Source organism: Bubalus bubalis, chromosome 1 (genome assembly GCF_019923935.1).
Source record: "Bubalus bubalis isolate 160015118507 breed Murrah chromosome 1, NDDB_SH_1, whole genome shotgun sequence".
Classification (NCBI taxonomy): Eukaryota; Metazoa; Chordata; class Mammalia; order Artiodactyla; family Bovidae; genus Bubalus; species Bubalus bubalis.
The window spans coordinates 12,387,569-12,401,251 of record NC_059157.1 but is presented as its reverse complement, the minus strand read 5'-3'; the positions used below and the strand labels follow the sequence as shown (position 1 = coordinate 12,401,251).

Below are 13,683 nucleotides of genomic sequence, written 5' to 3'. Positions count from 1 at the left end.
GGGGCCTGACTGGGGGACTAGAGTCCAGATACGCATTGTCAAATCTCCTGGGTTTTTAAACACTCAAGTTTTTTTTTTTTTTTTTTTTTTAAACACTCAAGTTTTGAAACAGCTAAAACAACCCAACCATGCGCAATTCTCAGGGCTGGTTTCCCTCAGCATGTAGGTTTCTCAGGACAAGGAAAGCTGATCCCAGGGGCCCTCCATCGGAATGTGGGCAGTGTGGTTCCTTCTCTGGGGAAATGAAAGGTCTCGCAGTGCATCCCAGCCGACGTGCGGGCTTACGGTTGTGTAAAGGACAGGCCGGTATGCCTCCAAAATAATCTGTCTGTAGCTGAAGCAGACATGTTTTTTCCTTTAAAACATTCCACAGGGTAGACGAAGAAAAAAAAAAAAATGACAGCTTCAGAGATTCAAGGCGGAGACAGGGAAATAATGGCTACAAAGATGTGGTCCATGCCCGCTCTGGCACAGCGGGCACTGGAAACACAGAACCAAGAGGCCAGACAGTGGGAGAGGGGACCGGCTCACCCGACGGTCACGGAGTGTCTGTTACACTGAATCAACGGCTGTTTTTTCTTTCTGATTATGAAGCGTGAAAAAATAATTTAACACAAAAAGAAATTCCTGCTAGCGTATACAATTTCATCACAGATAAGGACATGTGTGAAGTCACTCAGTTGTGTCTGACTCTTTGTGACCCCATGGACTGTAGCCTGCCAGACTCCTCTGTCCATGGGATTTTCCAGGCAAGAATACTGGAGTGGGGTGCCATTTCCTTCTCCAGGGAATCTTCCTGACCCAGGGTTTGAACCCGGGTCTCCTGCATTGCCGGCAGACTCTTGACCCTTTGAACTACCAGGGAACCCCACAAATAAGGACTGTCATACACAAAGAGAAGGAAATGGTAATCCACTCCAGTATCCTTGCCTGGAAAATCTCATGGATAGAAGAGCCTGGTGGGCTGCAGTCCATGGGATCGCAAAGAGTCGGGCATGGCTGGGCGACTATCACTTACACTTACTTATACACAAAAAAGTTTCTCAGCTAAGTGAAATCCCAAGGGGCTATAAGAACCACCTACTTGGGGACCCAGCAAAATGAATTAAGGCTCTACCCTCCCATCAGACACAGGAAGCTCCAGGAAACACAAAGGCAAAGACGACCACTAGCTCCTTGTTTTAATGTGTTAGTGTTCATTTCAAGGGATCCTGTCTATATGGGCTCCAGGGTCAAAGACGGACCGCCTAGTTCCCTTCCCGTGCAAAATCTCCACCCCGACTTATAGCGTGAGTTATCCCCATGGTAACTGAACTTCAAGACACAGGGGATCGTGGCCTCCGGTGAGGGGAGAAGCAGGAAGAACAGAACAGCACCTGAGTTTCATGTGTTTGAGATGAAGGATGCACTTGATGGAAAAATTTTTTAAATCAGTTCCTTCACTGTCTTCCCTGGGGAAGAAAAATAAGGCTGAGAATCTCACAGGGTCAAGCAGAGGAGGATATCTAAAAGGGGTTGTGAGAAGGAGTGACTCCACGTGGGTGAAGTGTCTAGACTCTTCTCTTGGCAGCATAGAGGCAATGCATAGCAAACAGGGACAAAGACGTTTAAGACCTATAAAACGCTTGTGGGGTATAACCGGCAGAAGCTAAGTGGTTTAACAGGTTTTGTTACTGACCAAGGTAACTGGTCCTCGTTACCTAACTCTGAATACAGAATCACTGATCAGCCATTCTTGCCGCCCCACTCTCCTCCCCAGGTGGACTTTCCCATCTGCCCATCACCAGCTACTTGGTGGTAAATTATGAAGGTTGCAAATGGTTCCTTTTTGACCCTAATCCCTGAAACAGCCATTCTGCACCACTGAAAGGCTGTCTGTAGCCACCAAATTCAATCCTAAAAAGTTAGAAAATGATACGGGAAAGGAAACATCGTATAAAAAGCAGGTTGAAAATGCTTTTGATCTTCCCATACTATTTGCTCTATAGAAAGTCCCTTAGAAAGTAATTAAAGCAGGTTATAGGAAAAAAGTTTTAACTGACTCTCTCTAATGCTAATTCCACCATTCCCTTTTGATGTATTTTCTTGAAGTCTTTTTCCTGCATGTTTTAACTGAGAGACTTCAGACAAGTTATTTGACTTCTCTGGCTCCTCCTCTGAAACAAGGTTAAAAGCACCTACGATAAGGAGCTTACGAAGGATGTTACAAAGATTGTGCATGCTTAGTCGCTCAGAACTGCCCGACTCTTTGCAACTGCAGGGATTGTAGCCCACCAGGCTCCTCGGGGCATGGGGATTCTCCAGGGAATAATACTGGAGTGGGTTGCCATGCCCTCCTCCAGGGGATCTTCCCAACCCAGGGATCGAACCCAGGTCTCCCACATTGCAAGCGGATTCTTTACCACCTGAGCTTAAATGGCTTAATACATGTAAAGAGCTTAGAACAGTGCCTGGCACTTAATAAACACTTGGTGTTAGCTATGATCATGACTTGGTAATAACCAGAGAACACAGGCAATTCTATTTGTAGTGTGTTAAATATAGCTGTCGTACAGTCCCCATATCCACTATTTTTAATGGCTGCATGATATTCGGTGAGTGCATTTATACCATTGTTCAGCCATGCATGTCGTTCTCAGAAGGGAATTTAAGATACCAACAGTTCAGACTGACGGTATTCCTAGGGATCCAAACTGACACCATCAAACACAAATAACAATGATTTGCATTTGAAGGGAGTGGGGAAAAAACTCAATTATAAAATTAGTTTGTATGATACAATTTCCAAAATTAAAAAGCAGATACGATATTTTAAAATATCATGTTATTCAGTCGCTCAGTCGGGTTCGACTCTTTGCAAGCCCATGGACTCTGCAGCATGCCAGGCTTCCCTGTCCTTTGTGAAGTGAAGTGAAGTGATCAGTATGTAATTCTATAATTTATCATGAGATGTAATGACCCTCAGAACTCTTCAGAACTTCTACGGAGGTGGGAGAGACAAGAAACAGAGGGTCCCCAAATGATTTCAGGCACACGCCAAGATGACATAACTGGCTGAAGTGTAAGGATCAAGGCATATTTTCTAAGTTGAAAGCAATACTCAACTCTGTGTAGGTAAAGACTACAGGAAATAACCAAGCATCAGTATTTTAAGATTTGCTAAAAATTAGAAAAATTAACACATTTATAAACATGGAAGTCTGCCACTCTTCCTATCATCTAGTTACCAATGTTTTACTTGACCATCTCAAAAAGCCACAAAAATTAATATTCTAACACCAGATCCGGTATCTTGCCTTTTGCCTCAAGGTAATGTATTTTATGTGATCTGCCGAAGAAGGATCTCTGTGGGGTCCTTTGTCACTCAGGCACAGAGACCTTAAGGATGGAGAAAGGAAATGAGATGGTCTGGTTCACCACCTCCTGGCCAGGACAAAGGAAACAAACTTTAGCCCGGTAGACATCAAAGCGCTTTCAGTCCTCTCTCAGCCCCCCAGACAGACCCACACTTCTTTCTTTGGGAACCCCTGGTGGGGGGTGTGTGTTAGTCACTCAGTTGTGTCCAACCACTCTTTGTGATCCCACGGACTGGGGCCTTGCTAGGCCCCTCCGTCCACGGGATTCTCCAGGCAAGAATACTGGAGTGGGTTGCCATTCCCTTCTCCAGGGGATCTTCCCGACCCAGGGATTGAACCTGGGTCTCCCACATTGCAGGCAGAATCTTTACCGTCTGAGCCACCAGGGAAGATTCTGCTTCCTGGTGGGGAAGCAGAGCATCTGACTCATCTGGTTATCAAGGTGAGTCCCAAGGAAGAGGGAAAAAAAAAACACATACCGAGAGCATTTCAAAATCCTGTTCTAACAACAAACTTTAATAAGAATGAAGAGCTCCTTTGGTATAAGAAGAGACCCCACAGCCCAGTGCTGTGGGAGGCGGCACCCTTGAAGAAACAGCCCTGGGGCCCGCCTGTCCCTCACACAGGACATGGTACTCCGGATCACAAGAGGCCTTTTCAGGCCAGGCCTTCTGGAAGCTGTGGTGACTCTCCCTGGGCTAGCCACATCTCTTTTCATAAACAAGAAGTTTACAAATGAAGCGTGCAGCCGTCACACCTCTATAAAGTTTTTCTGGCATTTCTTATAAAACGTTTTCCTTTGGCTCCACTAGGGAGGGCAGCGTTCAGGAAAAGACACTTAATTCCAGCTGCCTTTTTTCTCCCCATGGGCACATTCCTAAATGTGTCCCTCAGGGACACCCTGGAGACGAAAGCCCTTGATTTCTCTCTAACAGATTATCTACACGCCTCTCTCTGCAGGAAAGGAATTTCTCATCTCATTAGTGCCTAAAAGCGGCTCCTTTGCCAAAGGCAACAGCGAGCCCCCAAGCGGCAGGTGACCTGCTTCTCCCGGGTGACCTGCTTCTCCGGTGCTGAGCAGTGGTGCTGATGGGCAAGCCAGACCCCAAGTTCACACCGAGGCCACCCTTCATCTTTAATCCACTCGGCTAAATGTAAGATGGCTTAAAACTCAACTTTCAAAAACCTAAGATCATGGCATCTAGTTCCATCACTTCATGGCAAAACAGAAGGGGGAAAAGTGGAAACAGTGACAGATTTTATTTTCTTGGGTTCCAGAATCACTGCAGATGGTGACTGCAGCCATGAAATTAAAAGACGCTTGCTCCCTGGAAGAAAAGTTATGAGAAACCCAGACAGCATATTACAAAGCAGAGATATCACTTTGCCAACAAAGGTCCAAATAGCTAAAGCTATGGATTTTCCAGTAGTCATGTATGGATGGACGTGAGAGTTGGACCATAAAGAAGGATGAGGGCCAAAGAATTGATGCTTTCAAACTGTGGTGTTGGAGAAGACTCTTGAGAGTCCCTTTGAACTGCAAGGAGATCAAACTTGTCAATCCTAAAGGAAATCAACCCTGAATATTCATTGAAAGGATTGATGCTAAAGGTGAAACTCCAATACTTTGGCCATCTGATGTGAAGAGCTGACTCATTGGAAAAGACCCTGATGCTGGGAAAGATTGAAGGCGGGAGGAGAAGGGGGAGACAGAGGATGAGATGGTTGGATGGCATCACCAACTGAATGGACATGCAACTGAGCAAAGTCCGGGAGTTGACGATGGACAGGGAGGCCTGGGGTGCTGCAGTCCATGGGGTTGCAACGAGTCAGGCACGACTGAGCGACTGAACAACAAAAACAAATTTTTGAAATTAGAACACTAATTTTAAACTTCTTGTTTATGAAAAGAGACGTGGCTACCCCAGGGAGAACCACCACAGCCTCCAGAAGGCCTGGTCTGAAAAGGCCTCTTGTGATCCGGAGTACCGTGTTCTGTGTGAGGGACAGGCTGTTTCTTCAAGGGTGCCACCTCCCACAGCATCAGGCTGTGGGGTTTCCTCTTACACGAAAAGAACTCTTCATTCTTACTGAAGTTTGTTGTTAGAATAGAATTTTGAAATGCTCTCGGTATATGGGTTTTTTTTTTCCCTCTTCCTTGGGACTCACCTTGATAACCAGATGAGTCAGATGCTCTGCTTCCCCACCAAGAAGCAGAGTCTTCCCTGGTGGCTCAGACAGTAAAGATTCTGCCTGCAATGTGGGAGACCCAGGTTCAATCCCTGGGTCGGGAAGATCCCCTGGAGACGGGAATGGCAACCCACTCCAGTATTCTTGCCTGGAGAATCCCATGGACGGAGGAGCCTGGCGGGGCCCCAGTCTGTGGGGTAGAAGTGTTTAACAAAGATTAAACACTTCTCCACGTCCCACTGGCAAATGACCACCTGCCCTATGTCTCCAGGGACTGTAACCACTTACTTGCCCATTCAGAGATGTTAGAACACCTGGGCTAGGTCACACAGCAAATGAAGAGACAGAAGTGGGCCCTGGACAAGGGGAAAGAGGGTCAGCTGGCCTGGTCTCCAGCTGCAGCACGAGGTCCGACCTAGGACACCTTCAAGGAAGCACAACCCGCTCACCGAGTCTTTCCACACCTATGCCGGTTTTCTTCAAAGGCTGATCAAGGTTCTGGTTGTTAATTCTGTTGGAATTCAAAGGCCCTGAGGCTTAGAGATCCATGTAGGCTCTGAACCAAAGGCCACCCAGGGCCTGGCTGTGAGATGAAATAAGGCCTTAAATGCCTTCAAATCACTCCCTCCGTTCACGGAGGACATCCGAACCCTCTAGAGCTAAGCCACGGCCAGCATCCTTCCCAATGTACAGGGTGAGAAGCAGCTTTCTCAGACATAGAGCAATTAAAAACCAGAGCAGCGAAAAGGAAACCAAGGATTATTGTCCAGGGGGACGGAAGGATGATGTCAGCAAATACGGTTGGAGCTGATGACAGTTTAATAAGCACATGTATTGTTTTTAATGTAATCATAACATTTTTAAATTAACAACTACAATTAAAATGACAGAGATACTATTTATAAAAACCTTCCTCTGATGGTGGTTGTAGAAATACAACACAGGTCTTTGTAACCAAAGGGAAGTTGAGCCAAACAAGGCTCTTTTGTATGTTCACCTTCCCCTGATGTGAAAAACCTTTACATGGTTGGAATGGTTGACTTACTTGCCTCCAGAGTTGTGTTTTTCACTGACGGGTTTACTTCCCCTCGTGTTGTGTATCATTTTTCCTTTTCTTGGTCCTGTGTTTCTTGTGGCAGTGACTCCACCTGCCGTGTTGGCGCAACCGGTGAGGTCACATCAGTTACGCTATTACAGAACAAAGACTTGGCCTGTGCTAAAAGTGCAAACACCTGGGGACGCACATGTACACGCCCTGGTTTCGATGGTGTTTCCTACTCATTTGCTTCAACGGAAGACTCGACACACAGGCATCATGGCCCATGTTGTCTTTGCCAAGACATGTTGACCTCACTCTTGTATCACAGTGACTGCTGGGGAAAGCAAGCCATCACCGTTTCCTGGTTCACATTCAACAGCAAGTTCTCCTTATTTTATTTGTTCGTTCTTATCACTTCCTCTCACTCTCCCCCACCCACATCCAATCCACCACCAGTAAGGCCAACTGAACCTCGGAAATATTTCTGAAACCCACCCACCACCGTCCATGCCCACGCCTGTCACCCTACTCCTGCCAGAGCCTCCCAGCCCACCTGTCGGGTTCCAGGCTAAACCTGCTCCAAATCTGCTCTCCATCAGACAGCCAGACTTTCACAAACTGGATCACGTCACCCCTCTGCTTTCAACACTCCGCAGTTTCCATTGCTCTTGAAGGAAGCCCGGCCTTCCTCTTCAGCCTCAATCTAGGCAACCTCTCCAGCTTCCCAGATCTTCCTGCCTCAGGGCCTTGCACAGGCTGCTCCCCGTCCTCTACTTTTCACTGGAAAAATTCCTCTTTATCTTCCAGGCCTCTGCCTCAGAGAGGCCATCTGCAATCTTTGCTCTTTTCTCTTATGATACCCTGTTCTCTTCCTCTACCACACTCATCGCAGCACAAGATTATTCATCTTTGTGTTCATCTGTGTTCAGTCGCTAAGTTGTGTCCAACTCTTTGAGACCCTGTGGACTGCAGCACACCAGACTCCTCTGTCTTTCACTATCTCCCCGAGTTTGCTCCGATTCATGTCCATTGAGTCGGTGATGCCATCCAACCATCTCATCCTCTGTCACCCCCTACCTTCTTGCTCTCAATCTTTCCCAGCATCAGGGTCTTTTCCAATGAGTCAGCTTGTCACATCAGGTGGCCAAAGTATTAAAGCTTCAGCTTCAGCATCAGTCCTTCCAATGAATATTCATGGTGTTTACTGTCTATCTCCCCCCAGAAGGCTCTGGGCTTCCTGAAAGCAGGGATCATTGTTTATGCTGTCTACCCAGTGCCTCAAAAATAGTAGGTGTTAAAAAATAATTACTAAAAGTATGGATGAACTTTAAAAACAAGCGGGGGGAAAGGCAGTGAGAACTTTCCGCATTGCTAACTGAATGCCTTGTAAATGAAATCACCATCAAATCATATCACAAAAAGCACACCTTTCACATCACAGGAACCATGACTTTGATGCACCCTCCCCTCTGAGTCACTCCATTCCTCCGCTGTGAACAGGCTGGGGTTACTTCTTCCAGAGCCCATATAGCACCAATCCTGGACACTGAGCCATCAGTTTCCTATACTGGGTGGGGGGGCCTCTGCCAGTTTGGAGATGGGAGGGTTTCCAGTAAAGCCTCAATGTCATCTTTAAGAGAAATCTCAAAAAAACTCAAATACTGAACCAGTAACAGCATTGCTCAAATTTTCCAGTCCGTTACAAAAAGCCGAAAAGTGCTTAGGAAACCCAGAGGTGTTCTACAAGCGCAAACGCTGACGGCTCAGATTTGTGAAGTTGAGATCTCTGTGCTCATCTGTGACTTCTCTGCCTCCCACTCTCCCAGAAAAACAATGGTCTCACCCTTCTTCTTAATCACCTGAATTTCCTTTGGCAACATATTACACCATCTTACTACACTTACAGTTCTTCAAAATGTCTAACCTTTATCAGCATCCAAATCCTTTCTATGCAGCCAGATTCTCTCTTGAATCTTCAAGAAAGATGATAAAATGACCCTCCATCATTCACTCTCTCTCCATATCTGAAAGGCTATTGTATCAAATTTCATCCTATCTGGTTACACAATGGCCTTCCAGTCACCAGCCTGAATATTTATTTTAATCTGTCTTTAAGCGATTACTGCCGCCATTTTTATTGCTATTGGTATTCTTAAAAGATGCTTGGTTTTGAGTTTGGGTTTTTTGGTCCAATTTAGGACCCCTAGCTACTCAAGATCAGACAGCAGAGGAGCCCACATGTTGGTCCCCTTACTCTGCCTCTCAGATTCACGTCTATTTCATGATCACGGGACTTAACTGATTTCCATTTAACTAAAGCTCAGCTGAGACCACAGAGAAGTATGGATGAGTCTGCCCTCTGTATCCACAGGTCCTCAGATTCAACCAAAATATAAATATCTCAAAAATATTCAAGAAAAAAAAAAACAAAAACCTCCAGAAAACTCCAAAAAGCAAAACTTGGATTCATGCACTGGCAATTATTTATATAGCATTTCCATGGTATTTACAACTACTTACAAGAAGCCTGGTACGCTGCAGTCCATGGGTTCGTAAAGAGTTAGACACAACTGAGCCACTGAACAACAACATGGCATGTATATCATATTAGATATTATAAGTAATCTAGAGATGATTTAAAGTATACAGGAGGATGTACAAAAAGTGTTAGTCACTCAGTCGTGCCTGACTCTTTGCGACCCCATGGACTGCAGCCCACCAGGCTCCTCTGTCCATGAGATTTTCCAGGCAAGGATACTGGAGTGGGTTGCCATTTCCTTCTCCAAGGATGTGCAAAGGTTATACACAAATATGAAGCCATTTTACATAAGGGGCTTCAGCATCCGCAGATTGTGGCATTGAGGTGGGAGGGGAGCTAGAACCAATCACCCTTGGATATGAGGGACAACTGCATTAATATCAGTGCAAAATCAGTTCATTTCGATTTCTTCTTACCTAAAGGGGCCACACACTCTTCCCTATTAAATGGATCCTATCTATATGTCCGTCTCTGTTTAGTGTTTTAAAGATATGTATCATCACACTGCAGCCATGAAATTAAAAGACACTTGCTCCTTGGAAGAAAAGCTATGACCAACCTAGACAGCATATTAAAAAGCAGAGATATCACTTTGCCAACAAAGATCCGTCTAGTCAAAGCTATGGTTTTTCCAGTAGTCATGTATGGATGTGAGAGCTGGACTATAAAAAAAGCTGAGCGCCAAAGAATTGATGTTTTTAAACTTTGGTGTTGGAGAAGACTCTTGAGAGTCCCTTTGAACTGCAAGGAGATCAAACTTGTCAATCCTAAAGGAAATCAACCCTGAATATTCATTGAAAGGATTGATGCTAAAGGTGAAACTCCAATACTTTGGCCATCTGATGTGAAGAGCTGACTCATTGGAAAAGACCCTGATGCTGGGAAAGATTGAAGGCGGGAGGAGAAGGGGGAGACAGAGGATGAGATGGTTGGATGGCATCACCAACTGAATGGAGATGCATCTGAGCAAACTCCGGGAGTTGATGGTAGACAGGGAGGCCTGGGGTGCTGCAGTCCATGGGGTCGCAAAGAGTCAGACACAACTGAGAGACTGAACTGAACTGAACTGATCATCACCCTAATCTGAGGTCGGCAAAATCTGAGTCATTACAAAAAGCATATTTTCTTGATTCCAAATGTGTGATATGTGGGGTCTTATTAAGAGAACAAATGAAAATATCAGCAAAGTTAGCTCTTAACACTTTGAGTTTTAACTTCTGGACCACAACTATTTTCTGTAAAGATTAACATACATGCACACATGCACACACACACACACATAAAACTATAGGCCAAGATGTGAGCTTTTCTTTTGATTTTGGTTTTAATGTCTAAGGTGGAGTCAAACCCTTAATAACCAGTTCAAATGATCCTCCTAGCCCAACCAGTTTCTTTCTGTTAAACTTCCACCTAAAAGTGTATATCTCATACTGCAAATCGCAGCTATCTTGGGCACCCAAGTGAAGTACCAGGACATCAGACAGGCCTGGTTCAACTGAGTTCCTCCAGCATCTTGGAAAGTCCCAGGAAGTGGCAGATGGAAAGCTTGAGATTTTGCCTACTGCTGGAGGAGTGAAGAAGGCTTCCTTTGTAGTTATTAAAAAAATCAACTAAGCATGGTTTTCCTACAAGCTGATATTGTAACTAAGTGGTCACAAGCTTATATAATAGGGACAGGAGTAATCACCAAGGTTTAGAATTACATCAGAAAGGATGGGAAAAATGAAGGTGCAGAGACTGAACCTTTCCTGAAATTGGGGAACTTGAGGAGGTTTTTGTTCCTCCCAAACCAGTAACAGGACCTTTTGAATCAATACATGGGGCTCCATTAATCCAGGAACCCGGAAACATCTTATAAATATCAGCTAAGTCTGGCCACAAGCTCCATCTGTACATGGGGAGACTTGGGTATTTAGAGACGGAGCATCCTGAAGCCCAACAATGAGTCAGGGCCAGAGTGGGCACCAGACCCAGAGATCTGGAATCCCTATCTCTAGCAGGGAGATCCAATCTACTTTTCAAGGGAATAAGAAGAAACAGATGGTAGAGACAGACATGATATCCACACATCTTGGATGGGACAAGGCAAAGGACAGTACATCCAAGGCCCCAAATGCCATTTAATCAAGCAGAAAGTTAGGACTGCTCCAGCCCCTGGTCAGCCAAGATGCTGCTGCTCACCTTACAGCTTGTAAGCTGATACCACAAAGATACCCCATCCATCCTCACCTCTAGGCTCTCCCTTTTTATCTGATTCAAGCTCAGAAATGCCTGTTCATCTTTGGCTGGATAAAGGAAGCAGTTATAACATTTGCAAGAACCTACAGAAAAGAGAGTCTGGTAACATCAAATCCTCTGGCTCTTCCTGCTTCCTTTCCAAGGGAAAGTTAAAATACCATGTATATCTAAAACATACAGCATTAATCAGAGTGCTTCATAAACCACAGGAGTTAGGTGATAACATGACTAGCATATTTAAGGTCCAGCAAAGTAACCAATTAAGCTAAGCGAGGCTGTGTGTGTGTACATGTTCAGTCATGTCCAACTCTTGTGGAACCCCACAGACTGTAGCCCACCAGGCTCCTCTGTCCATGGGATTTCTGGGCAAGAATACTGGAGTGGGTTACCATTTCCTTCTCTAGGGATCTTCCCCACCCAGTGATGGATCCTCTAGCTCCTGCATTGGCAGGTGAATTCTTTACTGCTGAACCAGTGAGGAAGCCCTAAGGGAGGCTAGCTCTGGGTATAACAGATGAGCATAATCAAATGTTCCATTCCAAACACTGAGAGAAAACAAACCGGTAACACTTCAGAATGCACAGGGGGTTGCTTTGCTTTCCCTGCAGGAGTGTATTACCCTAAGAGAAATATCTTAAGGAGGGAGGGGAGCTACAGGTGGGCAGCCATCCTGCCCCTCCCAACCCCCCACTCAGTAGGACCAGAGAGAACTTCGCAAACTCCAGAGCGAAACAGGGCCTACTTTTCAATTCAGCCTGGCCAACCGCAGGCCCTGGTTCCAGCCGTCACTGGGAAATCCTTAGTAATTTGGGGCCGAGGGCAAACATGGTTAGGGTATTTTGGTCTGAAAGTTAAGACCAAACTGTTACAGCATTCCTAGAGGAGGAAAGGAAGGAGGGAGGGGCAAATTCTCCCGATCGACCCCTAAGGCGTTGGTGAGATGGGAATAGGGGATAGCCCTCGCTGAGCAGCCCGCGTTCCCCTTTCCCCACCCCACACCCACACCCACCCCGCACAGTAACGCCCCTAGCTCGGCCCCTGAGCGAGCCTCTAGGGCTTTGGTGTCGGTGGATCTAACTGCTCCAGTTGGTCTTCCCAGCGCTCCGCCCCAGCCATTCACAGCTCGTTGTCCAGTACAATGAAATACCCAGGAGGCTTTACACGTAAGCTGAACCCTACATCAAATATACACAGCTACTCAGCTAATAAGAGGAATTCGTCAGCCCACACATAGTTTCAATTCATCAAAAACTCATGAAATGATTACTAAATGCCAGGCGCTGAGCGCCGTCCCGCAGATTCAAAAAAAAAAAAAAAAATCCCCAGGTACCGGAACCCACCTACTGGGAGAGCCGGGGCGGGACAGCCCAAGGAGAAGCTAGGCGAGAATCCTAGAACCGGCCGAGCGGGTGGGGGGATTGGGGGGGAGGGTCCCCCTCCGCAAAGGCGTGGCCCCGGCCGTCCCCTTGGAGAGACACATTCTCTGGCGCTCCGGCCAGGCTTCATGCTCGCACCGCCCGTCTCCCCGCGCTCGCCACCCGCCCGCACACTCACTGGGTCCTCCGGCGGCCCTGATTCTGGTGCAGCCCCCGCAGGTCCACCTCGGCGCGGCCCAGGAACTTGTCGAGGCCGAGCAGGGCGCGGTGCAGCACGGTGAGCTGCAGGGTGACGGCGGCGGCGGGCGCGGCCTCGGCCGACAGCAGCGGCGGCAGCTCGAAGGTGGCCTCTTCGCGCCAAACGGGCGCGCCCAGGCTGCGCTCCGACACCGAAGTGGCGTACTTCTCCTTGCCCACCTGGATCACCGCGTACGCGTCGCTCGTGCCCCCGGGACCCTTGGCCCTCAAGCCCCGCGCCTGCAGTACCGTCACCTGCACATGCGTCGGGGACCACACGGCCCCGGGGCCCCGGCCCGCCGAGGCTGCCAGGGACATGGTGGCGGTTCTGCGACCCAACAGAAAAGTTAAGAGGTGATCGCCGCGACCGGCGGCCTCTACCGCCGCCCCAGTCTCCGCAGCCTCTTTAATGCTTCCGGCCACGCCCCTATGTGCCCCGCCCCCAGACAGTCCCCGCCCACCGCCCCCACCTGCAGGACCTGTCCGACTCCGCCCCTTAGGGCCCGGGTTGGGCCGCGCCGGCGGGGGCGGACCTTGGAGACTTTTACCCTAAGGGGTGGTCAGTTCTGTTCAATTCACTCTCTCAGTCGTGTCCGATTCTGCGACCCCATGGACTGCAGCAGCCCGGGCTTCCCTGTCTATCACCAACTCCTGGAGCTTGCTCAACTCATGTCCATGCAGTCGGTGATGCCAAGAGGTGATGCTAAG

The 13,683-nt window shown here is 47.4% G+C and overlaps 1 protein-coding gene across 3 annotated transcripts in view; it reads right to left on the bottom strand.

The window, feature by feature from the left end:
• RAB11FIP1 (RAB11 family interacting protein 1) overlaps positions 1 to 13,386 on the bottom strand; it is a 34,947-nt gene extending 21,561 nt beyond the window's left edge. For 2 of the 3 annotated variants that reach the window (XM_006050958.4, XM_025278682.3), the window contains exon 1: positions 12,917 to 13,386. In XM_006050958.4, the coding sequence (XP_006051020.4) occupies positions 12,917 to 13,293 (377 nt within the window). In that variant the 5' untranslated portion in view covers positions 13,294 to 13,386. The remainder of the gene's footprint in view (positions 1 to 12,916) is intronic. The other variant, XM_006050959.4, reaches the window with a different exon arrangement.
• Positions 13,387 to 13,683: the final 297 nt, after the last annotated feature.